The 27357-nt window shown below is 39.6% G+C and overlaps 1 protein-coding gene across 2 annotated transcripts; it reads left to right on the top strand.

The window, feature by feature from the left end:
- The first annotated feature begins 23 nt into the window (after positions 1–23).
- MIX23 (mitochondrial matrix import factor 23) lies at positions 24–26691 on the top strand. 2 transcript variants are annotated; one of them, XM_084991043.1, is made up of 5 exons: positions 24–260; positions 10959–11084; positions 17864–18010; positions 23775–23834; positions 26383–26691. In XM_084991043.1, exons 2-5 carry the CDS (start codon positions 10974–10976, stop codon positions 26431–26433), a joined length of 369 nt encoding a protein of 122 aa, XP_084847169.1. In that variant the 5' UTR covers positions 24–260; positions 10959–10973; the 3' UTR covers positions 26434–26691. The 2 variants fall into 2 exon arrangements, with proteins under 2 accessions (XP_084847169.1, XP_003358841.3); XM_003358793.5 differs by lacking the exon at positions 24–260 and adding an exon at positions 922–979.
- The last annotated feature ends 666 nt before the right edge of the window (positions 26692–27357 follow it).

A 27357-nucleotide genomic window follows, 5' to 3' on the forward strand; every position in this document is an offset into this window, starting at 1 on the left:
TGGGCGGGGCGTGCGTGACGCGCAGAGCGTGCAGATCGTGCATGGAGGTCAGACTGTACCTTCTGCCGGCCCGCTGGGCTCCGCCCCGCTTGGCGCCTAATCCTGGACTTGTCCTTAAGAATATTCCTTTGGAGTTTATTGAAGGGTTTTGCAATGTTGCATCTAAGAAAGTACTCGTTTAAAATAGAAACAAAGTAATGTGCTTATTGTAGGAATTTTGTGAACTGTAGATCCCAAAGTCACACTGCCTCGGTAATTCAGTAAGTCAATACATTTTTTTTTTCATTTTTCAATGAATACGTATACGCCTGTATCAAAACTACATAACTGGGTTCCTAGTGACCAGTGTTTTTCACCTCTTGCTGACTTGCTACCTGAGAAATTCACATGTATGCTTCCTATGTTGTTTTCTATTTGCCTATTTTTTTAAAGTAGAAGTAAACACTTCATTATTTCCATACCTATTACCTTATTCATCCTTTACCCCACACTGCCAGAAACACCTTTTCTTTACATTTCTTGGTCGGCCCAAATTCTGAAAAGCTCCTTTGCTCTAGGGACTGGATGGAAGGGTTAAGAAAAACCTCACTTCGACTTTAGAGTTCCCCCTGGGACAACCTAGTTGGTGCGACCCGGAAACTGTTTTCCCTTTTTGTAAGAGAAAGGGATTGGAGAAAAACGATCCCTTAAAGTTCTGGCTTTCTTCGATCCATGTATCTGGGCCGGTTCCAAGAAGATATCTTAAAGGAACAGGAATAAAAAGATGGATAGCAGCGTTACGAGTTTCGGTGTGGGTGGCGAGCATAGGAAAAGACAAAGCTTGAGCTTGGCTGTCTCGAGTCCCCTAGTTGTTTTTGGTCAGGCGGCGCCGCGGACACCTTTGCTCCGCGGTGATTGGCTCGCGGCGGGGGCCTCGTGTTTGTCCAATATGGCGGCGCCCAGTGGCAGTGTGAACTGTGAGGAGTTCGCCGAGTTCCAGGTGATGGGTTTTTTTTCGTGTGGCAGGCGTGCCCCTTCTTTTGTTCTGGGCCCCTGTTCCCTGCTCTAGCTTGGAAGGGAGTGCGGACCAGTTGGGGCAGAATCGGGCAGTTCAAAACTCCTTTTTCGAGCCATTGGAGGTCATGGGGGCACAGCTTGGCCTTAGGGAGTGAGGGTGCTCCATTGGGGTCATGGTTCTCCCTGCGACTCCCAAGCCTTGATTAACTGCACCCAGGAACGCCAGGTGGTTCCTCGGCGGTAAAGCTGAACCCAGGCCGAGTGGATAGGGGTTTTAACAACATTTTAGCCATCCACTGAACTCACTTCTTAGCTTCTGCTATTCTTCTCCTACTTTAAGTTAAGCATTTGTAGATGAGAAGAAACTGGAGGAGAGGTTACTTTTTTTTGTTTTGTTTTGATAAAGCAAAAACTTGTTTTACTATTGTGGTAGGGCAGAACATTTGGAGCCATGGAGGGGTGATTAATTCTAGTACTTGCTCTGGTTCTCTGCCTCCTAATCCTTAGAGAGAATGTAACATTTAGGAAATAGGCTCTTTTATATATTCAAACGCCAGAGGTCCAGGGCAACTTATTAACCAATGAATTAAAGAACAGGGTGTCTAGATTTCGACCAAGCTACTATGACGTTATCTGTTCCAATGTAGGCATAAATGTGCCACTGCCTAGATAGAGTTGAATTTAAAAATCGTGACTAGGAGTTCCCGTCATGGCGCAGTGGTTAACGAATCCGACTAGGAACCATGAGGTTCCGGGTTCAATCCCTGGCCTCTTTCAGTGGGTTAAGGATCTGGCGTTGCAGTGAGCTGTGGTGTAGGTCACAGACATGGCTTGGATCCCGCGTTGCTGTGGCCCTGGCGTAGGCCGGTGGCTACAGCTCCGATTGGACCCCTAGCCTTGGAACCTCCATATGCTGCAGGAGCGGCCCTAGAAAAGACAAAAAAAAAAAAAAATCGTGACCACACAAAGGTATTTTTAACTAAAGATATTGAAAAATGATTGCATGTATCATTGACCTCTGTCGTAAGCATTGTGCTTTGAGCTGTTTTGTAGAGAGTGACATTTTTGAAGATAATCGCGACAGACTGAACTATTGACAAACATTTGGCCGAAGAAGTTTCTTGTTCTTTTTTTTTTTCTTTAGGGCCACACTCAGGGCATATGGAGTTTCCCAGGCTAGAGGTCCAATCAGAGCTACAACTGCTGGCCACAGCCACAGCCACAGCAACACAGGATCCAAGCTGTGTCTGCAGCCTACACCACAGCTCACCGCAATGCCAGATCCTTAACCCACTGAAAGAGGCCAGGGATTGAACTCAACAATCTCATGGTTCCTAGTCAGATTCATTTCTGCTGCACCACAGCAGGAACTCCCAAAGAAGTTTCTGTGGGATCTTTCAACATTATATACCCCTTCTTCACCACTTCAGCTGCTCAGATTAGATCAGCACAAGACAGCTGATTTCAAATGTGATCACAGTGCCCCTATTTGTAAAAATCTTTAAAGATAGAAAAAAGAGTGTTGGTTCTGGAGTTCCCGTGGTGGCGCAGTGGTCAACGAATCCGACTAGGAACCATGAGGTTGCGGGTTCGATCCCTGCCCTTGCTCAGTGGGTTAAAGATCCGGCGATGCCGTGAGCTGTGGTGTAGGTCGCAGACGCGGCTCGGATCCCGCGTTGCTGTGGCTACAGCTCCGATTAGACCCCTAGCCTGGGAACCTCCATATGCCGCGAGAGCGGCCCAAGAAATGGCAAAAAGACAAAAAAAAAAAAAAAAAAAAAAAGAGTGTTGGTTCTAAGGTATGTGGAATATTTAAGGTTAGTCAGCCCATTTGTGGCCTTGGTATTGTCACAATAATATTGTGATGTAACTTGAGTTAATGAGCTCAGATAATTGAGCAGTGATAACAGTCAAGTGTATGGTAAAGAGCTCTGCTTAGGGAATTGGAAGTACAGGAGTCTAATACTACGCCATTAACAGCTTTGGGACCTTGAGCTAATCACTTAACCCCTTCCAGAATTAACTTTTGAATCTGTAAAATAAGATTATGTTAAGTAATATTTGAAACTGCTTCCGTCTCTATTTGAATGTCTACAACCAAATTTCACAGGATCTCTTTTAGCTTTAAAATATCCAACAGTGGGAGTTCCCGTTGTGGCGCAGCAGTTAATGAATCTGACTAGGAACCATGAGGTTGCGGGTTCGGTCCCTGGCCTTGGTCAGTGGGTTAAGGATCCGGCATTGCAATGAGCTGTGGTGTAGTTTGCAGATGTGGCTCGGATCCCTTGTTGCTGTGGCTGTGGTGTAGGCCGGTGGCTACAGCTCCGATTCGACCCCTAGCCTGGGAACCTCCATATGCCATGGGAGTGGCCCTAGAAGAGGCAAAAAAATAAAATAAAATACCCAATAGTGTTTAAAAAACACTTTGATTTCTCTTTTGGAAGGTCAGATAAGATGTAGTAAGTGGAGCAAAAGCTAAACTGTCTTGCAGAGCCATTTAATTCGCAAAGATAATGGAAATAAAAAGATCGCAAAATCAGTCTCACTAGTGAATCTGAACCATGCATCTAATTTCAAGGTTATATGACTAGGTGTAAACTACTTAACGTGGCATACACGTCTTTTAAAATCCAATCCCAAAGTTCTTCTACCTAGTTAAATCTTTCGCCTGCCCCTATTCACGCATATTTCTCTCTCCTCAACCCCTGCCACTTCCAGTATACATTTGAATTCTGCCCTCCAGCTACACAGACCTACTTTTCCCTGAACATATGATGTTTTGACATTTCTGAGCTTTTTCTCGGCTTGACACCCTGAAATCCCTTCTTTCTAACCCTGAGACCCAGTTCCTGTATCGCCTGAGTAAAATCAACTACGTAGTCTTTCCTAGAATGTTTAAGTCTTGGTATTTCTGTTAGGAATACTTATTTATTTACATACAATCGATTCTGAGTTGTTGGGTAATAAGGTACAGACTCAATAGACTATTTTCTAGCATCAATGATGGTGTCTTTTGCAACATGGCTAGCTGCTCTCTGTTCTTGTGCCTGGGAGTGCAGAGGATTCAGAGGACTCTAGTGGTTTACAGGCAAGTCTGTATTTCTGGCTTGGGGGAAGTACAGTGTGAGCATTGTTATAAAAATGGAGTTTGAGAAACCATGTCTTCTGGAAAGAACACCATGTGAATGGGATCTACTTCTGGGTACCTTCAGGCAGAGAGTGAGAAGAAAGGTTAAGAAATTCCAGATCATTCTGTAGATTGCATTTTAATTTTGCTATCACATAATAGACCTTTTACCACCACCCTTCCCTCATATACTTTAAAAGCGTCCCAAAATAATAAAAGGAATGTACTTAAGAATAACCTTAGGAGTATAGTGTAATTGTAGAGTCGATAGAAAGTTTTCTGTACGCCTCCCTGTTACAAGATATGGTTAGTCCTTCAGTATTGGAATTGCCTTCCAAGAGGGTGAGGTTTTCACCAACAATTACAGATAATACATAAAATGCAATTTGAGGATAATTTTCAAGGGTCAGCCTAAAATTAGAGATTCATTATATATCAGAACCTCTTTTTATTTTGAGGAGAATGAACGCTAGGAGAGGTTGGAGGCACTGCAAAGCTTGGAGAGTCATCTTTTGCTATGCTTTGACATTTAGAACTGATTAGAGTTCCAGATCCTTTACAAAGATGTAGTCTTCAGAGAGACACTGAGCTGTGTATGCTTTTGCATCATCTCTGTGGACATGTGTTGCAGTTTATTGTGTGATAATCTGTTCAGGGGTATCTTCTGTATATTCTTTTGGTGAATTTGTGAGAAAGAGGTTATGCCATTGGAACGAGGCATCAGAGAGGTAGTAATTCCTTATGAATGATAACACAGGGTTTAATGGCAGCACTTTTGTGACTGCTTTAACCTTCAACTGTCCTCAGGCTGTGTGGGCTGCTCCAAGCTTTTCTCTAGATCCTCTTGGACTTGGCTTAAGAGCGCTGACATTTTTTGTACTGAGAAGAAATTTGTGCCTGGTGTGGTGGTTTATAGTTCTTTTCTTTCTCCTTTTACAATTTTGAAAGAAATTCCTTCCTGGGTCTTACCTCACTTTTCTATTGTCTTTTCTGTGACATTTAAGAATAACACAGTCCTCAGCAATTCCTGAACAAGTACATTATCAGTTTAGAGATTGTCATTATATTGTCTCATATTTAACACTGTCTAGTAGAACTTTATGTGATGGTCAAAATTTGTGTCCAGTATGGTAGCCACTAGCAACATGTGACTTTGAGCACTTGAAATGTGCTCAATTAGTGCGACAGAGAAACTAAATTTTATTTATTTATTTATTTATTTATTGGCTGTGCCTGCCACATATGGAAGTTCCCAGTCCAGGGATTGAACCCACGCCACAGCAGCGACCTGAGCCACTGCAGTGACAGCACAGGATCCCTAACTTGCTGCACCACACTAGGAACTCCTAAATTTTAAATTTTATTTAGAATAACTCCATATTCTAGAGTTCCTTCTTGACCATTGACCCCTTTCTTCCCTACAGTCTCCCTCAGTAATTTCTTTTTGTCTCATGGCTTTAAATAATATTAATTTGTTAACATAACTTCAGCCCGGTTCACTGTCAGACTGATATTCACCTTTTCTTTGGCCACACCTTCGGCATGCAGAAATTTCTGGGCCTGGGATCAAACTGGTGCCAGAGCAGCGACCCAACCCCCAGCAGTGACAATACTGGATCTTTAACCCACTGAACCACCAGGGAACGCCCACCAGTTTTCTTTTTTGTAGTACTGTTTTTAGTACTGAGATTGTCTTGTTTATTGGGGCAATTGTTTATTGTCTGTCTCCCCCATGAGAATTCTGCTGTATAAGAGCAAGAACCTTTGCTGTTTTATTTACCGATATAGTTCTGGTGTTTAGAATGAAGGCTAACATGTACTAGATATTAGTAAATATTTCTTGAACAAAAAGTGAGTTAATGAATGAACTCTGGTCTCTAACTGCTGCAAGTGTTTAAAGAAAGATTGCTAAGGGAGTTCCCTGGTGGCTCAATGGGTTAAGGATCTGGCATTGTCACTGCTGTGGTTCAGGTTGCTGCTGTGGCATAGGTTTGATCCCTGGCCCTGGAACTTCTTCATTCCAACAAAAACTTGGTCTAAAATGTGTAATTTAAACCTTAGCCATGGAGTTCCCGTTGTGGCGCAGTGGTTAACGAATCTGACTAGGAACCATGAGGTTGCGGGTTCGATCCCTGGCCTTGCTCAGTGGGTTAAGGATCTGGCACTGCCATGACCTGTGGTGTAGGTCGAAGACTTGGCTCGGATCCTGCATTGCTGTGGCTCTGGCATAGGCCTGTGGCTACAGCTCTGATTAGACCCCTAGCCTGGGAACTTCCATATGCCGAGGGAGTGGCCCAAGAAATGGCGAAAAGACAAAAAAAAAAAAAAAAAAAAAAAAAACCCTTAGCCTCAGAATCAGTTGAATTTAGATAGGGAAAAGAAGAGAGAGATTTTAAAGATTTTTCTTTTTTTTGTTTTTTTTGTTTTTTGGCCACATCTGTGGCATGTGGAAGTTCCCAGGCAGGGGCTCAAACCCTTACCACGCTAGAGACCCAAGCCACTGCAGTGACAACGCTGGATCTTTAACCCACTGTGCCATAAGGGAACTGCTGTTTTTGTTTTAATAGACAAGTTGTAGGGGGTAAAGTTGGCAGGGAAGGTCCCTGTCTGCTACTTACCTATTTATTGACTCTCTAAATAGTGCTGACACCATTTGTTAGGAAATTGCCACTTATTGACATTATATATACGCTACTGTACATAAAACATTATTTAAAGTAGTGGTTGCTTAATGAATATGTTGAGATTATCCGCTAAGAATTCCAGCTTGTAGAGAATGATGATACTATTGGCAAAAATGGAAAGATACAAGAAGAGAGGATATGACAGTGAAGTTGGTTTTAGGCCTGACATTTGCATGTTTTTATTAGTCTAAATTATGAGGCTTCTACATATTGTTTTACTTCTAAGTTGAGATCTAGAAAAGGCCATTAAATTACTAATTAAAGATTAATAGCCTGACAGGAATAGAATCCAGGCTGCAGACATAGACTGAATGGTCTCAATGGTTGTTGTAATGGGAAACACCTAACTTCATTATTGGGGAAGTGGTCAAATAGATTGTGATACTTTCCAGACTAGAATATTTATGCAACTATTAAAAATGTCTTCAGAGTTCCCACTGTGGCACAATGGGCTCGGCAGCATCTCTGCAGCACCAGGACCCAGGTTTAATTCCTGGCCTGGCAGAGTGATTTACAAGATCCAGCATTGCCACAGCTGTAGTGTAGGTTGCAATTGGTGCTCAGATCCGATCCTTGGCCCAGGAACTCCTTTTGCTGTGAGGGTGCTAAGAAATAAATAAATAAATAAATACGTCTTCAAAATAACAAGAGCAAAATGCTCATGGTATAATTTAGTAAATTACAACTTTTAAGTGTTATGTAACATCTCAATTTTATAAAAATAGTCGTAGTATTACTAATAGTTTACTATTCATAGGGAAAACTAAAAGGACATCTTAATGTTAACTGATTTATTTAAAATTTGTTTCTAATTTTTCTAAGTGATTGTATAATACTTTAATCATAATAAAAGTTTATTTTTATAAATGGATGAAAGAAATGAAGCTGTTGATCTCAGTCACAAATTTAAATTTGGCAAAGAAATAAGTTCTTATAATGAAGGAAGTAGAGGATCAAGCAGAGATGCTTTTTTTTTTTTTGCTTTTGAGGGCCACACTCATAGCATATGGAGGTTCCTAGTCCAGGGATCTAATTGGAGTTACAGCTGTCTACACCACAGCTTACAGCAGCACCAGATCCTTAACCCACTGAGCAAGGCCAGGGATCAAACCTGCAACCTCATGGTTACTAGTCAGATTTGTTTCTGCTGTGCCACAACAGAAACTCCAAGTATTTTTAATACATACTACTATATTTTTTTTTTCTGGGTTCTGTATATCTTTTATTTATTTATTTTCTTTCATATCATCTTTTTTTTTTTTTTGGTCTTTTTTTTGCCTTTTCTTAAGCTGCTCCCTCGGCTCATGGAGGTTCCCAGGCTAGGGGTTGAATCGGAGATGTAGCGACTGGCCTACACCAGAGCCACAGCAACGAGGGATCCGAGCCGCATCTGCGACCTACACCACAGCTCATAGCAACGCCGGACCCTCAACCCACTGAGCAAGGCCAGGGACCGAACCCGCAACCTCATGGTTCCTAGTTGGATTCATTAACCACTGCGCCACGACGGGAACTCCCCATCTTTTTTTTTTTAATTACTCAATGAATTTATCACACCTGTAATTGTACTATGATCATCACAATCCAATTTCACAGGATTTCCATCCCATAAACCAAGCACATACCCCCACCCACCAAACTGTCTCCTCCAGAGACCATAAGTTTTTCAATGTCTGCGAGTCAGCATCTGTTCTGCAAAGAAGTTCATTGTGTCCTGTTTTCAGATTCCACATGTCAGTGAAAGCGTTTGATGTTGGTGTCTCATTGTATGGCTGACTTCACTTAGCATGATCATTTCTAGGTCCATCCCTGTTGCTACAAATGCCAGTATTTCATTCCTTTTAATGGCTGAGTAATATTCCATTGTGTATCTGTACCACATCTTCTTGATCTACTCCTCTGTCGATGGACATGGAGGTTGTTTCCATGTCTTGGCTATTGCAAATAGTGCTGCAATGAACATCGGAGTACATGTGTCTTTGCGAGTCGTGATTTTCTCTGGATAGATGCCCAGGAGTGGGATTGCTGGCTCAAATGGTAGTTCTACGTTTAGTTTTTGGAGGCATCTCCACACTGTTTTCCACAGTGGTTGCACCAATTTACAATCCCACCACCAGTATACTAGGGTTCCTTTTTCTCCACAGCCTCTCAGAACTTCTTGTTTTGTAGCCTTTTTGATCATGGCCATTCTGTCTGGTGTAAGGTGGTACCTCAGTGGTTTTCATTTGAATGAGTGATGTTGAACATCTTTTCATGTGTTTTTTGGCCATCTGTGAGTCTTCTTTGGAGACCTATCTGTTTAGATCTTCTGCCCATTGTTTGATGGGGTTGTTTGTGTTTTTTTTGGCATGGAGCTGCAGAAGGTGTTTATAAATTTTGGAGATGAATCCCTTGTCAGTTGATTTGTTTGCAAGGATTTTCTCCCATTTGTTTCTTTTTGTTTTTGCTATCATTACTCTAAGAGGTGGATCTGAGAAGATGTTGCTGTCGTTTATGTCATGGAGTTTTTGGCCTATGTGTTCCTCTAAGAGTTTGATAGTGTCTGGTCTTATATCTAGGTCTTCAATCCATTTGGAGCTTATTTTTGTGTATGGTGTTAGGGAGTGTTCTAATTTCATCTTTTCCATGTGGCTGTCCAGTTTTCCCAGCACCACTTATTGAAGGGGCTGTCTTTTCTCCATTGTATATTCTTGCCTCCTTTGTCATAGATCAGTTGGCTGTAGGTGGGTAGGTTCAATTCTGGGCTTTCTATCCTGTTGCACTGATCTCTATTTCTATCTTTGTGCCAGTACCCTACAGTTTTGGTGATTGTTGCTTTGTAGTACAGTCTGAAGTCCGGGAGCCTGATTCCTCCAGCTCCATTTTTCTTTTTCAGGATGTCTTTGGCTATTCTGGGTCTTTTGTGCTTCCAAACAAACTTTAAAATATTTTGTTCAAGTTCTGTGAAAAATGTCCTTGGTAATTTGATAGGGATTGCATTGAATCTGTATATTGCCTTAGGTAGTAATACATACTAATATTGAATGTTAACTTGTTTTCAACACGTACAGTCCTAGTATTATACACTTCCATTTTCTTGATGACTTTTCAGTGATTGTATTTTGTTTTGTGGGACTAAGGTAAGGTGGGCTTGGATTAAAAAGGAAAGAGAAGGCTGTACTGCTGGAAAGCTCTCGAGTTTATATTTTCTAGAGGCAGGAGGTAGCTGATGCCTATCCTTTCTCTAGTGACAAGTAACAAGAAGTACTCTAATGAAAATGTGGGGAGAAGGGACTATGCTGTGTTAGTATACTGATCAGAGTCTTTCTAAGTCCCCTGCCATTTTGGTGTTATTTTTATTTTGGGAGTTTTTGCTTGAGAGTTGAAGCCTATTTTATAGGGGAGAGATCCTTGGGTAATGTGAACTTGGGTTACTGAAAATAGATAAAACTGATTTCTACTTTCTGTGAACAAGAAAGCTACAAAGAGGTTTGATTCCTTTTCTAGCAGCAAAATTTATTTTTGTTACAAAAATAATACATAATCGTAGTAAAAAACAAAAAGCCTGAAAGAGTATAGATTAATTTTTGCCAGCCAATCACTGCTGATAGTTTCTTGTATATCTTTCCAGAAGTTTTCCATCTGGCACATTTTACTTTATTTATTTTGGCTGTGTGCAAGGCATGTGGAAGTTCCTGGGCCAGGGATCAAACCCAAGCCATAGCAGTAGCACCACACTTTAGATGATAGAGGGAGTAGAGCAAGCAATTACGTTGGTTTGTTCTGGACAATTTGAGGTAATCAGGTTCAGTAGAATCCTTTATTTATTACATGCTGGAGGTGGAAAGAGCACACAGTGTTTGTTAAGCACTGTGCCAGCAAACGGAGTTTACAAATGAATGAAACAGTCTTTACCCTTCAGATGATCACATTTGGACCAAGGAAAAAGAGTTGGGCCAATTGTCAAAATTACTATTACATAACCTACCTATCATTCCTGTAATAAAGATTTTTCTGTGGTTGCACTATGTATTGGATGATTTCTGCACTCCTAAATTGCTGGCTTGTAACATATTCAAGAGTTTTATTTATTTATTTTTGTTAAAATGCGTCTTTTCTAATCACCTAACTTTCCATTCAAGTTATTATTGTTTTGTTTTAAACATGTATAGGAATTACTCAAGGTGATGAGGACGATCGATGACAGAATAGTACATGAATTAAACACTACGGTTCCAACAGCTTCCTTTGCAGGGAAAATCGATGCCAGCCAAACCTGTAAACAACTTTATGAGTCTGTAAGTGTATCTTTTGAGTCTTGTCTTTTGTGCTTCCTTTATGCCTTTCTGTGCGGGTAAAATAAGATACTGACTGGCATATAATTAGCTCTGAATGATAGAATGACATCTTCACGTTTTCTTGCCCACACCTGAGGGTATGTGTAAGTTTTGATCTGGCTTCTACAAACTAAAGAAAGTGTGTCATCTTATACACAAGCCTAAGAAGAGATGGTTCTAATGAATGAAAGCAGCCGGATGTTTTTGGCTCCCTCATGGGCAGCCACAAGGAAACCTTGTGCACTGGGAAATGAAGGAGAGAGCGCAACAGTCAAATAAAACAGTGAAATAAGAGCAAGGGCTTTGAGTGAATCAATCCTGAGAAGCCAGACAGCTGACATAAGGAAGAATTTAAACCCTTCACACTTTCTATGGGGGCAGAAAACATCATCTTAAAATGGGTCCTTGTGCTTGCCTTCTGGGGAGATGATCCTGAGCAAGTGAATCATGGCATTTATATATATGTTATATGCAAGCTGCACCTACCTCCTCAGCCTTTGCCTTTTGGGTTATTGTGCTACTTTCTTACTTTGCTACATGTCTATGGTTAAGTTGGTTTTACTGAATGATTCATGTTTAGAGGGGAAAAAAAGAAAAAAAAGAAAATACCCTTAAATACTGTTTCAACTCTTCCTGCACAGAAGAAAAATAAATGAAGTGGCAAAAAACAAACAAACACCTCTATAGTTTCTGTATCTTCTTTCTTCCCTCACTCATCAGGAAGAGGAAAAGAAGCATTTGGCAGGAGAGAAGGAAGAGTGGCAGAAAAATTTTCCTTTCTTGAGGCTTTGGTTTCTCAAGTGTTTTTTTTTTTCATTGCCTCTTAATTCCCTTTTATTTATCTTTTTCATTTCCAAAAGCAAAAGGATATGGTGATGTGGCTAAGTATCTTTTATAGTTTACTTATATTTTTTATTAACTTGGGAGCTAGTATTCAAATGGCATTTGCTCTTTTAGGCTCTTCCCCAAGATTACTGTTTGCATTCATATATGTATTACCTAAAACTTAAAGTCCACTTCTCAATTATGAAAAAAAATCAGTTTTGAATAAACTTATTCATGTCAATTAAATTTAAAACATTAACTGTTGAGGAGTTCCTGTTGTGGTGAGAGGAAACAAATCTGACTACAAACCATGAGGTTTCAAGTTCCATCCCTGGCCAAGCTCAGTGGATTAAGGATCCAGCATTGCCAAGACCTGTGGTGTAGTTTGCAGATGCAGCTCGGATCTGGCGTTGCTGTGGCTATGGCGTAGGCTGGCAGCTGTAGCTCTGATTAGACCCCTAGCCTGGGAACCACCATATGCCACGGGTGTGGCCCTAAAAAAAAAAAATTAACTTGATATTTTTATTCTGCTTTTATATGAAGGTATATTATTTTGTTGAGTGGTCAGGTAATTCAGAAAATTGCAAGGTTGTGGACTTTAATGAGTAGACTCCAGTATTAGAAATAGAGAGCATGGGTCCAAGGCCTGATTTATTGTGAGGTTGTTTGCCAGTTCACTTAGTTTCTTTGGGTAGCTCTGTCTGAGGAACTAGAAATTTGTGGAGTTCCCATAGTGGCTCAGCAGTTAACGAACTGACTAGCATCCATGAGGACGCAGGTTTGATCCCTGGCCTTGCTCAATGGGTTAAGAATCTGGCCTTGCTATGAACTGTGGTGTAGGTGGCAGATGTGGCTTGGATCCTGCATTGCTGTGGCTGTGGCATAGGCCGGCGACTACAATGCCAATTGGACCCCTAGCCTGGGAACCTCCATATGCCACAGGTGTAGTCCTAAAAAAAGACAAAAAAAAAAAAAAAAAAAAATTAGAAATTTGTAATCACTTTAGTGATTCCCCTTACTACTAATACAATCTATCAATTGTTTCCATTCACAATCTTTTTGTTAACCTATAAATTTATAGTATAGTGATTAACAATGTGAATTCCAACCTTTTCAAAGAGTGGGAGGGGCTGGGAGCTTGGGGTAAATAGATGCAGAATGTTGTCTTCAGGATGGATTAGCAATGGGATCCTGCTGGGTAGCACTGAGAACTCTGTCTAGTCACTTATGATGAAACATGTAATGTGAGAAAAAAGAATGTATACATGTATGTGTACCTGGGTCACCATGCTGTACAGTAGAAAAAAATATATATATAAAGAAATAAAAATGAAAGTAAATAAAAGCTATAAAATATAAAAAAAAAAATGTGGATTCCAGACTTAGATTAAATCTCACCTCTTTTACTTCCTAGCTGGGTGACCTTGAAATAACCGCTGACTTAGCTTCCTTATTTGTAAAATAGTATCAAAATAATACCTAGTTCGTAGGGTTTTTAGAGAATCAAGTGAGTTAATATAAAGCGCTTCTATACTAAATGTGTTACATATAAATGCTTGGTGCTTCTATTATTGTTGCTGTTATTTCTTATCCCTTTGTTGAACCAGGATAAACTTGCATACTAAATTTCTATTTTGTATATTCTTGTATATGTGTTTAGATTTTCTCTGTATCATAGAGGGATCTAACAACATGAACTACGTGTAAAGGATTGTGGTTTTGTTTGTTTGTTTGTTTAGGGCCACACTCACAACGTATGGAAGTTCCCAGGCTAGGGGTCGAAGGGGCTAGGGATCAAATCAGAGCTGCAGCTGCCAGCCTACACCACAGCTCACAGCAACGCCAGATCTTTAACCCACTGAACAAGGACAGGTATCAAACCCGCATCCTCATGGATCCTCTTTGGGTTCATTAACAGATGATCCACAAAGGGAACTCCAAAGATTGTTTATCAAATAGCTTTGTTCTGGGAGTCAGGCCTGCGGCAGCGTGCCCATAATGAGTACCATTGAGTTCCTATAAATGTTGTCTCAGATAAGAAGTGGATCTCTATGAAACATCCAAGTTGTTTACAGTCACCCTGTCTTATTTTAGTCTGTGACCCTTTTATAGCCAAGGAAAGAATATTTGCACTCTCTAATGATAATACTTCTTCATGGAAAAAAATCAGCAAAGTTATTATAAAGCACTGATTTTAGAAAGTCCAAATCTCAAGAGTATACTCTTAGTAAAAATAATTTTAGTGAGATCCCCTTATTAGAGCATATTCCTTCAATCCATGAAGTTTATCTAGCTTTATTGTTTACTCTTTAAGATAAACATCAAAATCCATACTGAACTATTAAAAAGTCTGTGAACTTGAAACATTGCTTTACAAATGCAAAACTATTATTAGTGTCATAGTGATTGATTTAAAGTAATTTTAACACTATCTCTTTTATATAATGAACTTTTGGAATATATGTTTAAACGGTATGTTTTTCCTTACATCCTTTTGTCAGAAGTTCTGGAGGGAGATTTAAAGCAGGCAAAAAGTGCCATGACAAAAACTTGTTACATTTTTTAAAAGTTTGAGGTATAATTGAGGTATAGCATTATATGTTTCAGGTGTACAACATAGTAATTTACAACTTTTTAGTGTTTTGTTTTTAATGATAGTTAAACCAAAGGTCATTGTCAGGATTCTAAAACAAATGATCTTTGGGAAATTAGAATTTAATTTAGGAGTTCCTGTCGTGGCGCAGTGGTTAATGAATCCGACTAGGAACCATGAAGTTGCGGGTTCGGTCCCTGCCCTTGCTCAGTGGGTTAATGATCCAGCGTTGCCGTGAGCTGTGGTGTAGGTTGCAGACGCGGCTCGGATTCTGCGTTGCTGTGGCTCTGGCGTAGGCCGGAGACTACAGCTCCGATTGGACCCCTAGCCAGGGAACCTCCATATGCCGCGGGAGCGGCCGAAGAAATAGCAAAAAGACAAAAAAAAAAAAAAAAGAATTTAATTTAGAATCAACCTTTGTTCTAAAGGTTGATTCTAAAACACCAAAGAAAGAAAAACACCAAAAAAACAATAATCAGAAAGAACACTTCAATTATATTTTCCTAAAAGGCAAAAAAAAAAATTGTTTTAAAATAAAATTAAAAGATAACATTTTAGACCAAAAGAAATTCTCATAAATTATGGTGAAATAAAAGTGGGACATTCTAGATATACCTTCTTTATTCTACTTTTGAATCATTTTCCGCCCCACTCCAAATGTCTTCATTTCAAAATTGCTTACCCCAAGTCAAAGGAAGTATGGTTATGATATGGTTATCATTCAAGATTTTTCACCTCAATCCAAAGGCCTTGCCTTTTACTTCAATGAGTTTCTTAATAAATTTTATCTCAGTTCCTTTGATAAGTGCTTTATGTATCAGAAATAATTCCCCTGTGACCAGATCCTTAAGCATCTGATACTAATGAGGTAATAATAAGCCTGGTTTTGTGTGATGTTTTTCTCTGGTAGCCTTAGGTCATACAGTTTTAGTACTAGTTACCAAGCATCCTCATTCTCTGACAGACATGTGCGGAAGTCCATGCATTTTCCTCTTACGTACACTCTTGATTGTGAAATTTATTTTGAAATTTATTGATGGTCATGAAAACCAGACTAAAATAATTGATAATACTGAGTAAAAGATGATTTGCCCAGTAATTCCTGTTCACATGGGAGTGGGTTCCCTGCGGGGCTAATCTGAAGGATGAGTAAGCAGGAGGGTAGTCTGCATGTAGAAGTGTATCCACAAGGAAGGGGCCAAGTTCAAGAGGGGAATAGTGCAAGAAGGCCCAACCAAGGCAGGAAAACTGTGTGGTGAGAGACCAAGAGAAAAATATTGAACAGTTTAATATATATAATTTGAATTTGATTTTAAAATATAGATAGAAAAATAAGAATATTATGATAGACTTATAGTTGGTGTTAATGCTGTTTTACTAATTGCTGGGGGTTAGACAAAATGCAAAGTAATTAAATAGCATCTGAGCAATTTATTGAGTAATGTTGCCTCTAAATTTTAGAGGTGGAAAGGATATTAGTGATTATTTACTCATAATCCATAATTTTACAAAAGAGTAAACTGAAGCCTGGAAACACTAATTATTTAGCTAGTCTCGCACAACTGCAGGGAGAGCTTCTTAATTCTAAGGATGATTATTTTCTTATTCTGTTTTAGGAAGAATAGTTCTGTACCTTAATGGCTCCTTTAATTTTCTGTAATTATACCTGAAGGAGTTAATAAGTAACAGAAGCAGCATATTAGCCAATAAATATGGGCCTTGAGGCGGTCCTTGTGAATCCTAAATGTTGCAATGAAAAAAATTAACATATTAGAGAAATTTACTGTAGGCAGGGTTAATGTCTGGTAGACAGTTTAATTTTCTTCCTTCAGATGGGTACAATTTATATTAATGCACTTTTAATATTGCCCTCTAGAAATGTAAAGGTTTGTTCTCTCCTGGTGTGTATTAGACCAGTAGTTTTCAACCACAGGGTCCAGATACAATCATTTAAGAGATGCATTTTAAAATAACTCATGAGGAATGCTTATAAAATTTTTATATAAAACTTACGTAAAACTAAAACCTGTATTTTGTTTTATTTTTATTTATTTATTTTTTGTCTTTTTCCCTTTTCTAGGGCCACTCCCATGGCATATGGAGGTTCCCAGACTAGGGGTCTTATTGGAGCTGTAGCCGCCGGCCTATGCCACAACCATAGCAATGCGAGTTCCAAGCCGTGTCTGTGACCTACACCACAGCTCACAGCAACGCCGGATCCTTAACCCACTGAGCAAGGCCAGGGATCGAACCAGCAACCTCATGGTTCCTAGTCAGATTCATTAACCACTGCTCCACGACAGGAACTCCAAACCTATATTTTAAGTAAAATGTAGGTAATGGTTTGATTTTCCCTATTACAACTATCACTAGCATGGCATTAAGATATCCTCTCTTTGGAGAGAAGAAGGAATGATATATCATGACTACATGGAGCAAGTCAACACTTAAGTTGGAGGTGAACCAGTCTTACTTATAATGGCAATTGCATGTTATTTTAATATTTTGCTTTTTCTCTATCCCAAGTTTTTGGTGTATCATTAAAATTTGGCTATGATCCATGGAAGTGTGTTTCAAACCTGACCGTTATACTTCATGAATCAAGGCAGAAAATAGACATAAATTATTGTATTGGATTTGTCACAGTAAAATGAAGGCTAATAAAGAGTTTCTCTGTCAGGCACCCTTACTTCCTGTCAGCACACACAACTGATGGAACCTGTAATTTCTACTCCATATATAATTTTTTCTTGTTTAATACTTGAAAAAGAAAAAAACAACTTTAAAATCTCAAAAAGGATTCTGTGTGACATAGGTAAATATAGCGTTCTTTGTTTTTCTTTGTTGTAACTAAGAGCTTCTCTATGGCACTTTACAATTTTTTGCACTTGTTGACAATGTGAAGCTGAAAAAAAAAAAAAAAATGGAAGGAGCGAAAAGAGGAAGAATAGCAATAGGAAGTGGCCCTGAGGCTTTGTGAAGGTGAGTGTAAGATAGAGAACACACTGATGCAGCAATGGGTGAGAGAGGGGTTTGGGGAGAAGGAGGGTGAAAGGAAAAGCCCAGCAGGAGTTGTGCAGAGGAGGAGCAGGAAGCCCTGGAGTGTAGTGAGGAGGAAGACAGCCCCACCTCTTCACAGCCTCCCTCACAGCTGCTGATTTGATCTCACTCAGCACAATCTTCTCTTCCGTAGCTTCAAGTTTAAAAGTCGTTTTGGAAAGTATACATTTCTGTAGTCTAAAAATAAGAGTGAAAAAACCCAAAACACTGAAATGTGAAAAATTGGTATGATTTTTCTCTTTTCATTCCTTTGTTGTTTTAGTTGATGGAGGCTCATGCCAGTAGAGACAGAGTCATAAAAAACTGTATAGCTCAGACCTCAGCAGTAGTCAAACAACTTCGAGAAGAGAGAGAAAAGAATTTGGATGATTTAACGTTATTAAAGCAACTTAGAAAAGAACAGACAAAGGTAAGTTGAACAAAATTTACATTTCTGAGGCAAGGTTTCCAAACTTAGCCTTCAAAATAAAGACAGTTTTCTTATTTATCTTTATGGCCACACCTGCAGCATATGGAAGTTCCTGGGTCAAGGATCTAATCCAAGCCTTAGCTGTTGCAACACCAGATCCTTTAACCCACAGGACCAGGCTAGGGATTGAACCTGAGCCTTCGTAGCAACCTGAGATGCTGCAGTTGGATTCTTAACCCACTGCATCATAGTGGGAACACCTAAAGGCAGTTTTTAGTATGAACAATTCAGAGTAAGATATGGTTATTACTTAAAATGACCAGGAGATTAATACTTCACTTTTAGTGAGCTTTATCTTATTAGATTTCGGGGGTGATTTTTGGGTTTTGTTGGGTTTTTGTCTTGTTTTTTTAGGGCCTCACCCACGGCATATGGAGGTTCCCAGGCCAGGGGTCGAATCTGAACTGTAGCCACTGGCTTATGCCACAGCCACAGCAACTCGGGATCCTAGCCATTTATGTCACCTACACCACAGCTCACGACAGTACTGGATCCTTAATTCACCAGGTAAGATCAGGGATGGAACCCATGTCCTCATGGATACTAGTCGGGTTTGTTAACCACTGAGCCACGACGGGAACACCATAGATTTCAGTATTAATTGGTAAATTAATGTACCTTTCGTGAACATATGTAATGTAGCCACTTTAGCTAAAAGAAGTGTGTAATTGTATGTTATTTTTATTCCATAATATATTCTTCAGTGAAAGGTAAAAGGATTCGGAGTTCCCTAGTGGCTCAACAGGTTAGGGATACAGCAGTTAGGGATCTAGCGTTATTACTGCTGTGGTGCACTTGGGAACTTCCTCATGCCATGGGTGTGGCCAAAAAAAGATTTTAAAAATTAAAAGATTAAAACAGACTAACACATCAAAAAATCCAAGGAAATGACGTTTGTGTCTGTGTTTTGAGGCTTGACTTGAGAAGAAACGTTTTAAAAGTATATTTACATTTTGAAAATAGTTACCTCTGGTTTCATCTGTAGAAATCTGCTGAAATGTAATATAGATTTTTAACTTCAAGATATTATCCTCTTTAGCCATAAAAATATAATACTATATAAATATAAGCAGGTACACCAGAACCTCATTATGTTTATTTCTTTGCAGTGGAGAAGGTGCTGTAGGTCTTTGGCTCTTTTCAGACTCATTGGTTTCCACTTTATCTCCCATCCCTGCGGTTTTTCCCTTTTAGGAGAATACTCAGTGTCCACTGAGTGGTATGTCAGAGGGAGCTTCATTTTCCTAAAGTTGGCTCCACTGTAGGTGGGGTGTGGACCTCAGAGTTGACAAAGCAGAGCCATCTTTAGAGCCCTTAAATATAACATGTCAAGAAGACAGTTAAAATGTATAGCACACTTTATTATGTGAAACACATTGCTGTCTTTCAGGAGAGGGGGCTTAAGGGGTAACTTTTTATTCTGATGTAACTTCAGGCTTACAGAGAAGTTGCAGGAATAGTACAAGGAACTCCCTTGTACCCTTTACCTCTATTCATTTATTTACATTTTGCCCCACCTGCTTTACAATTCATACCCTCCACCCTTCCTTCCCCTCCCTTCCCTGTCTTCTTCTCTCCTCCCATGCAGATTTTTTTCCCTTACCATTCTGAGAGTATATTGGGCACGTTAGACTCCTTTACCCCTACAAAAGTTGGTTAGTTCCTAAGAACAGGGGCTTTTTCTTCCATGACCACTGTATAAATCATGTCTGTATTTTAAGATGGCATAATAGGTAACTTACTGATCCTTGCGTGTCAGGTGATTGAAAATCTAGTGTGGGATGGAATCATGTTTTCATACTCAACAAGTTGTGAAGTTTGCTCTTTGTTTAGTAGATGTAGCCAAACTTCGAAAAAGAGACCTTGCTGTCTCTCTCAAGCTTTTGTTCTTGTAGCTGCATGCCCAGTGAGTGTGTGCACTTCTTAGTCATCTCACTCATGTACTATGTCTCATTGGATGCAGGATTCATCCTACCTATCTTTACTGTTCTCTTTGTTCATGACAACTGCTTCAGGCCTGTGTTCCGTAACTGCTCATTCATCATCCAGTGGCGGGTTCTTCAGACAGTGAACTTAGGCTCTAGTGACCATCTTTGCCTACCCTCAGTGTTTAAGAAGGCTTTTGGATAATTTATAAAAAGCTTGTTAAAATCTAGTTGTTTTTGGATTTTGTATTTTAGCAGGTTCTTGAAGTATTGACAAAGTGCAGGGCAGGGCTGTTAAATCAGAAACTGAAAAATCACTATTTGCAGATTAAGTCAAAGAATAGAGTGACTCTTGGAGTTCCCATTGTGGCTCAGTTGTTAACAAACCCAACTAGTATCCATGAGGATGCGGGTTCCATCCCTGGCCTCGGTCGGTGGGTTAAGGATCTGGCGTTGCTGTGAGCTGTAGCATAGGTCACAGATGTGGCTTGGATCCTGAGTTGCTGTGGCTGTGGTGTAGGCTACAGCTCCAATTGGACCCCTAGCTTGGGAACCTCCATATGCCACAAGTACGGCCCTAAAAAGATAAAAGACAAAAAAAAAAAAAAAAAAAAAAAGAATAGAGTGACTCTTGTTAGCAGAGAACAAAGTTCAAACCACTGAGTGTTTGGGGAATGTGTCACACAATTTTGTCCGCCCTCAATCCTGCCCACATGCCTTTAGAGCCCAGCACAATCACTGCAAGAAGTTTTAGAAACAGCCAGTGAGTTAAGAAAGGTAGGTTTCGGAGTTCCCGTCGTGGCGCAGTGGTTAACGAATCCGACTAGGAACCATGAGGTTGCGGGTTCGGTCCCTGCCCTTGCTCAGTGGGTTAACGATCCGGCGTTGCCGTGAGCTGTGGTGTAGGTTGCAGATGCGGCTCAGATCGCGAGTTGCTGTGGCTCTGGTGTAGGCTGGCGGCTACAGCTCCAATTAGACCCCTAGCCTGGGAACTTCCATATGTCGCAGAAGTGGCCCAAAGAAATAGCAAAAAAAAAAAAAAAAAGAAAGGTAGGTTTCTAGCCTGTAATAGTGCATTGGACTAGAATAGAGAGTAATTATGAGTAGTATTTAAGCAAATAAGGAAATGTGAATTTTTTTTTCAAGTTTGCTCTGAAGATTGTGAAATCAAAAAGAGACAGCTCTTAGAGATGTTCCAGCTCTACCTCTTCATTTTCTTTTCATGGAAACAGACTCAGCGATACTAACATCCCTAAAGTCACAAGCTAGTAAGTGGTAGAACTGGGACTTTAACCTGCCTCTTCTGACTTTGGATTAAGTCATGAAGTCATTTTCATTAAATTGTGACTAATTCTCTAATAGTCAAATTCTAATTCCATAAGTGAACATAATGTATTTACGTACAGTGACGCTAGTCTGAAAGTTCCCAATTCGTTACCCAAATCCTTAACTTAGAAAAAGCACATTCCTTGTTGGAACTGTATATACTTACTGTCACCTATTAGCCTTTGAGAGGAAGTTTACCTGTTTAAAAACCCAGATCCTCAAAAACAACCATCTCAAAGGCAGCATTTTGTTGGTAGCACTGAAATTGTGTTAGAAGCTGGCTGGGTTGTAAAGGTAGACAGCTCAAAGGAAATAAGTCCCATCTACCAGTTGGTGGTTTTGTAACCTTATGAATTAATTGTTCTAAAATGTCTGATTTTGAGTTTTTAAAATGGAGTTGATACTTCTTGTATTTTTTTTGAGGGGGTGAGGATTAAATTATATAATATATGTAAGAGCTAGCATATTGACTGATACAGAGTATCAGTTTCTTTCCTTTATGAGTCTCTGGGGCTCCATGTTTTAATTAAGGGAGTTGGGAGAATCTACATTCTTAAGTGGCAATGCATTCTCTTTTTGGACAGTTGTAATTGTTCAAAGGTTTTCTTATTGTGAAGATCTGTCTCCCGGTAGCATGTAATTACTTATCCTTAATCTTCCCTCTGGAGCTATATAGGATAAGTCTAAACCCATATGTACACCACAGCCCTTCATAATTGACAGCAATTATGAAGACTGACTGTGTTGTAACATCCTTTGAAGTTATTACTTCTTTGGCAGAAAGTCCAGGCTTTGACAGAGCGGTAGAGCAGGGAAGCTTTAGTGATTTCCGGTCTCAGACCCGGGTTGCTCTGGTGTAGTCAGCAGGCTTTGTTGCCACTCCCTAGCACCTCAGAAATACTGTCCTTCCCTTTATTCATGGTTTTGGTCTGATATACTGGCCCCACAAGGAGCATTGAATTAGTACCAAGTCCAGTTTTATGTTTCTTTTGTTTTGTTTTTAGGACCATATCCATGGCATATGGAGGTTCCCAGGCTAGGGGTCTAATCAGAGCTACAGCTGCCAGCCTACACCAGAGCCATAGCAACCTGCACCACAGCTCATGGCAACGCTGGATCCTTAACCCACTGGGCGAGACCAAGGATCAAACCCTCAACCACATGGCTCCTAGTTTGGATTCACTTCCTCTGCGCCTCACCGGGATCTCCTGGCATTACTTTTTTGATGAAGTAATTAGGTTGGCAGTTTTTTTAATTAATTAATTTATTTTTAAATTTAATTTAATTTTATATTTGTCTTTTTGCCATTTCTTGGGCCGCTCGCGCAACATATGGTGGTTCCCAGGCTAGGGGTCCAGTCGGAGCTGTAGCTGCCAGCCTATGCCAGAGCCACAGCAACGCGGGATCCGAGCCGCATCTGCAACCTACACCACAGCTCAGGGCAATGCCGGATCGTTAACCCACTGAGCAAGTGCAGGGATCGAACCCGCAACCTCATGGTTCCTAGTTGGATTCTTTAACCACTGTGCCATGACGGGAACTCCCAGGCAGTTTTTTTAAAAGTTAGACTTTTAGCGTTTTTAGCCTCAGACCTCTGGCTGAATGGTAAAAGTGTGGAAAACTCATGCCTGTCTAGATCACTTGGACCCCTTCTCTGTGTTTCTTCTTGTTTCTTTTTTCTTTTATTCAAATCAAGTTGCCACCTCCTTGTCCTTTTTTTGGGGGGGGGGGTTCTTTTGTACTATCTTTGCAAATTTGTATTGTATTATAAGATCAATAACTAGACTGGTGTTATTGAGTTCGAGTTCAATAAGTCTTACCAAATTGCCCTCCATAGAAGTTGCAACAGTTTGTACTCCTGCTAAAAATATGTATCTTTTCCCATACCCTCCTCACCAATACTAGGTTTTATTGGGCTTATCAGGTTTCTTCTTTTAAAATTATTTTGTCATATTATGGCTTCACTCACATTTCTTTCTACATGAGTGAGATTGTGCATTTTAAAAATACGTTTATTTACTATTTATATTTCTTCTCTGAACTACCTGGGCATTTGAGATTTTTTATCAGGTTTCTTCTTTTAAAATTATTTTATCATATTATGGCTTCACTTACATTTCTTTCTACATGAGTGAGATTGTGCATTTTAAAAATATGTTTATTTACTATTTATACTTCTTCTCTGAACTACCTGGGCATTTGAGATTTTTTTTTTAAAGCTCTTAAGGTGATTATAATATGCAGCAAAGCTTGGGAACTACAGCTTTATAAGATTTAGCAATTGATTAAATACGAAGAGAATGACTGTCAAAGAGATTTCAACATCTGGCCAAAGTATTACCATTAACAAAGAGTGCAGAAGCAGCAGCTGGTTTTGTAATGGCAAACATTACAGAGTTTGGGTTTAGTTCTTTAACTTTTTATAACTTCATTTTTTTTTTTCTTTCTCACAGTTGAAATGGATGCAGTCAGAACTGAATGTAGAAGAAGTGGTAAATGACAGGAGCTGGAAGGTATAAAATAATGTTGGTTCTTGGAGAGAACTAGGATAAAAGCAGAATTAGCAAAGGGAAACTGGGAATGGGAGGAGAGTGAGGAGTGCATTGGGCTCTTAAGAATAAAGATCCTTCATTGGTAAGCAACTGAAGGTTTTAACTTTGGAAGGGGGTGTGGTTAGCATCCAGTAGATCTATCAGATAAAAAGTAGCTTTACTGTCATATGGTAGAATTGTGTAATCCTCGTGTGGAGACATTCTGTATGTTTCCTAATACTAATTTGAGAGAGTTATTGCTTGTTACCTCAGAACCTTCAACCAGGTTATTTGTTTAATTTGGAGCCCAGTTACTTTCCATAAATTTTTATATCATTATCTACCCTTTACAGTTGCTTGTTTTCAAACAAGTTTCAAATCATGAAACTTTTTTTGTAAGTGGTTTTACTGGTATGTGATAGTTGGGTGTTTTTGGCTCCTAGATTCACATTGGCTCCTTTTTTCCACCTAAGTGCTTGGGGACCAGGATCTCACGACTTGAACGTAATAAAAAAATCACAAAATTTTCACTTCAGATTTCTGAACAAGGATGTCTGCACATCCTCTCTAAAATTTCAGAGATTTCCGATGGACAAAAATCTATTAAATCTGAAAGAATGAATTGCAAATTCTGTTTTAGCCTTTGAAATTAACCAGTAGAAGGGGGCTGAAGCCAGAGGGTGGTTAACTGAACCAAAACCTAAAGTGCATCCACTTGTAGGGCCATGAATACATTGCAGCATGCCAATTCAATTGCCTTGCTTTATCACATTTCTTTATCCTATTCTCTTTGCCAAGATTTCCTTTTTCTGCCCTTTCCAGGTGATATGGTGTTCACCCACTGAAAGATTTAGGCAACATTTGTCCACTTATATTTTCTGGAGAGATAGCATGTACTCTTGGGATGGGATGCGGGTGGGTACAATGAACATCTAGTTTGGAAATCCCAGTGCAGAAGTTGATGTGTGTAAAATGTATTATAGTGGGAAGAGTGAAGCATTTTTAGACTTGATCATCATTTAAAAGAAAATATGGTCCCTCCCCTCCACAGAAAATGAGGCTTCTTATTTCCAGGGGAGGGAATGCAGCCATGGTGCAATATTCCAACAAAAATTGTTGGGAAATTCGTTAGGAGAAGGATTCAGAGAGGTTCAGTGAAGTTCTATAGATCATGGCAATCAGTGTGTCAAGACCAGTCCTCTGAAATCTTCTCTGGTCCAAACACTGGGAACTTCAGGGAGATGTCAGGGCTGGGAGCTCTAAGAGGAAAAGGGCAGAAAGAGTTATATCATTTCTGCATGGTTCATCTTAATTGTGAGACACATATGCCAAAGAGCATGTGACATGTGGTATTTAAAGAATATGGATAAAATGAACGTGTATCCACCACCCAGCTTAAGAAATTACAGACCAGTACCCTGTGTTGCTTTTTCTCTTCTTTTTATGATAGTCCTCATTGGCCAGCATGGGTTAGTTTCTTTGGGGGGTCTTTTTTTTTTTTTTTTTTTTTTTAACCTTAAAATGCCTTACATCAGTAAAGATTGAGGGTAAAATCTGTTTTAGATTTGTACAAATTTTTAAAATTTTAGACACAAGATTAAAATTTAAGATATATAGTAAAATTATACCTTTCAACGCTTTCTTTCCACCACCCTCTTTCCCTTTCCTCTGAAAGGATAGATATGCTTTCAGACATTTGCACCTTTTAACATTTTATGTATGTGTATGTATACATGTGTGTATACACAAACACACACACACACACAATTTCCCCCTTTATCAGACAAATGGAAGGATGTTGTCCACACTTTGATTTTTTCCCTTCATATGTCTTGGAGATCTTTTCAAATTAGGACATAAAGAGCTTCCTTATTCTTTTTTATGCTGGCATTATATTCCAGGGAATGGCTGTATAAATTTTTGTTATTGACAGTCAGTAAAACTCACGGTCCCATATGGACAGACACTCAATCAGAGAATGTTCTTTTAACATTTAGGATGTGTTATTTGTTTGGGTGTTAGGAAGTTTGGTAAATAAAACATTATATAAATTTATGTAATTTCGCAAAAGACTCATCTCCCTTCAAGAATATGAAGAAGGATCTGGCACTCATTTAGAAAAGCATGACAGATATCTAAATAAGTTCTACATTATATGAGGATTTTTAAAAAGCTTTGTCTTAAACTTCTTTTAGCAATTTTTGTCTAACTGTTCAAAACACATCCAAGATACGGAACTAAAATGTTTATTAGTTATTAAATAGACTGGCTTGTGACGATTTGTTTCCTTGCGTAATTTAAATTCTATGACAATGTTGAAATTATCTTATTAATGAATATCAAGACCTTCTGTGCTCTTTGCAACGGGTGAGTCCGTTTGCACTGGTGAGGAAACACCTCTCTTTCCTAAATCTGTTGACCTGGGACAGAAAAGGTTCCTCCCACCTCAACCATGCCAACTTTAGTTTAATTCCGGGCCTAGGTGATAGAGGATGGCTCATTGACCTTTGTTTCTGTTCACATATCTTAGGTATTTAATGAACGCTGCCGAATTCACTTCAAGCCTCCAAAGAACGAATAAAAAGATACTGTTTTTAGAAAAGGACCGGGTCATCTCATGAAAGCTGAGCATGACAGACATCAACACGGTGGTCTTCCTAGGAAGATTTCTGAGCCAAACGTCCAAGACCTTTTATTGATTTCAGCCCCACCTAGCCAAGAGCTCCAAGTATAAACGATTCTGATAATTACGGAGAAATCAACTGCTATTTTATACTGATTCTGTACAAAAAAAAAAAGATGTTTTGTAACTATTAAAATAATTTTCTGACTCAGTGTACATAATTATCTTATTGTTTTCCACGTTGAGATAGTAAGTTCTTGTAAGAGAATTTGAAAGCAATTTCAGTATCTGATTTGATTTCTCTTGTACCTTTCCGAGGTGTACAACTTTATTGGCATGGACGTAGACCTTTTTGGTCATTGATGGTTTTATCTCTTTACTTGTCTTACTAGGTTTCCTGCTTTTCAGGTACAGGGCAGTAGTATGGGCTGGATCCTGTCCAAAGAAACTATTTGTTAGCACCTTAACTTATCTTGTTTTCATATGCAAAAGCTAATGTTGGGTGGAATTTTTTTCCTGGGTAATGTTTCTGTGGCCCACAGAAAGGAAAGCTGTAAAACAAATGGAACAAAAAGGAAAAACAGGGGGGCTTGGTGATGGAATTCAAATGAGTCAGTGAAAACCTGGTGTAATGGGAGGATTTGGTCTTGAGAGAAAGCACTTTCCAGTACAAGAAGGTTGTATTCGTTTTCTATTGCTGCTTGACACATGTAGCAGCTTCAGATCCCCTCTGTTTAGGATCTTATGGTTCTGTCGGTCAGATGGCTAGGAGGGCTTGACTGAGTTCTCTGCTTGGGGTCTCACAGGCTACAGTCAAGTTGTCCGCCAGACTGGGCTCCTGTCTGGAGTCCCCGGGGGAAGAACCTTCTTCCAGGCTCATTC

This window comes from Sus scrofa, chromosome 13 (assembly GCF_054392235.1).
Source record: "Sus scrofa isolate SSC_HxYL_T2T_F1_AM1 chromosome 13, Sscrofa_HxYL_maternal_Yorkshire_Landrace_v2.0, whole genome shotgun sequence".
Lineage (NCBI taxonomy): Eukaryota > Metazoa > Chordata > Mammalia > Artiodactyla > Suidae > Sus > Sus scrofa.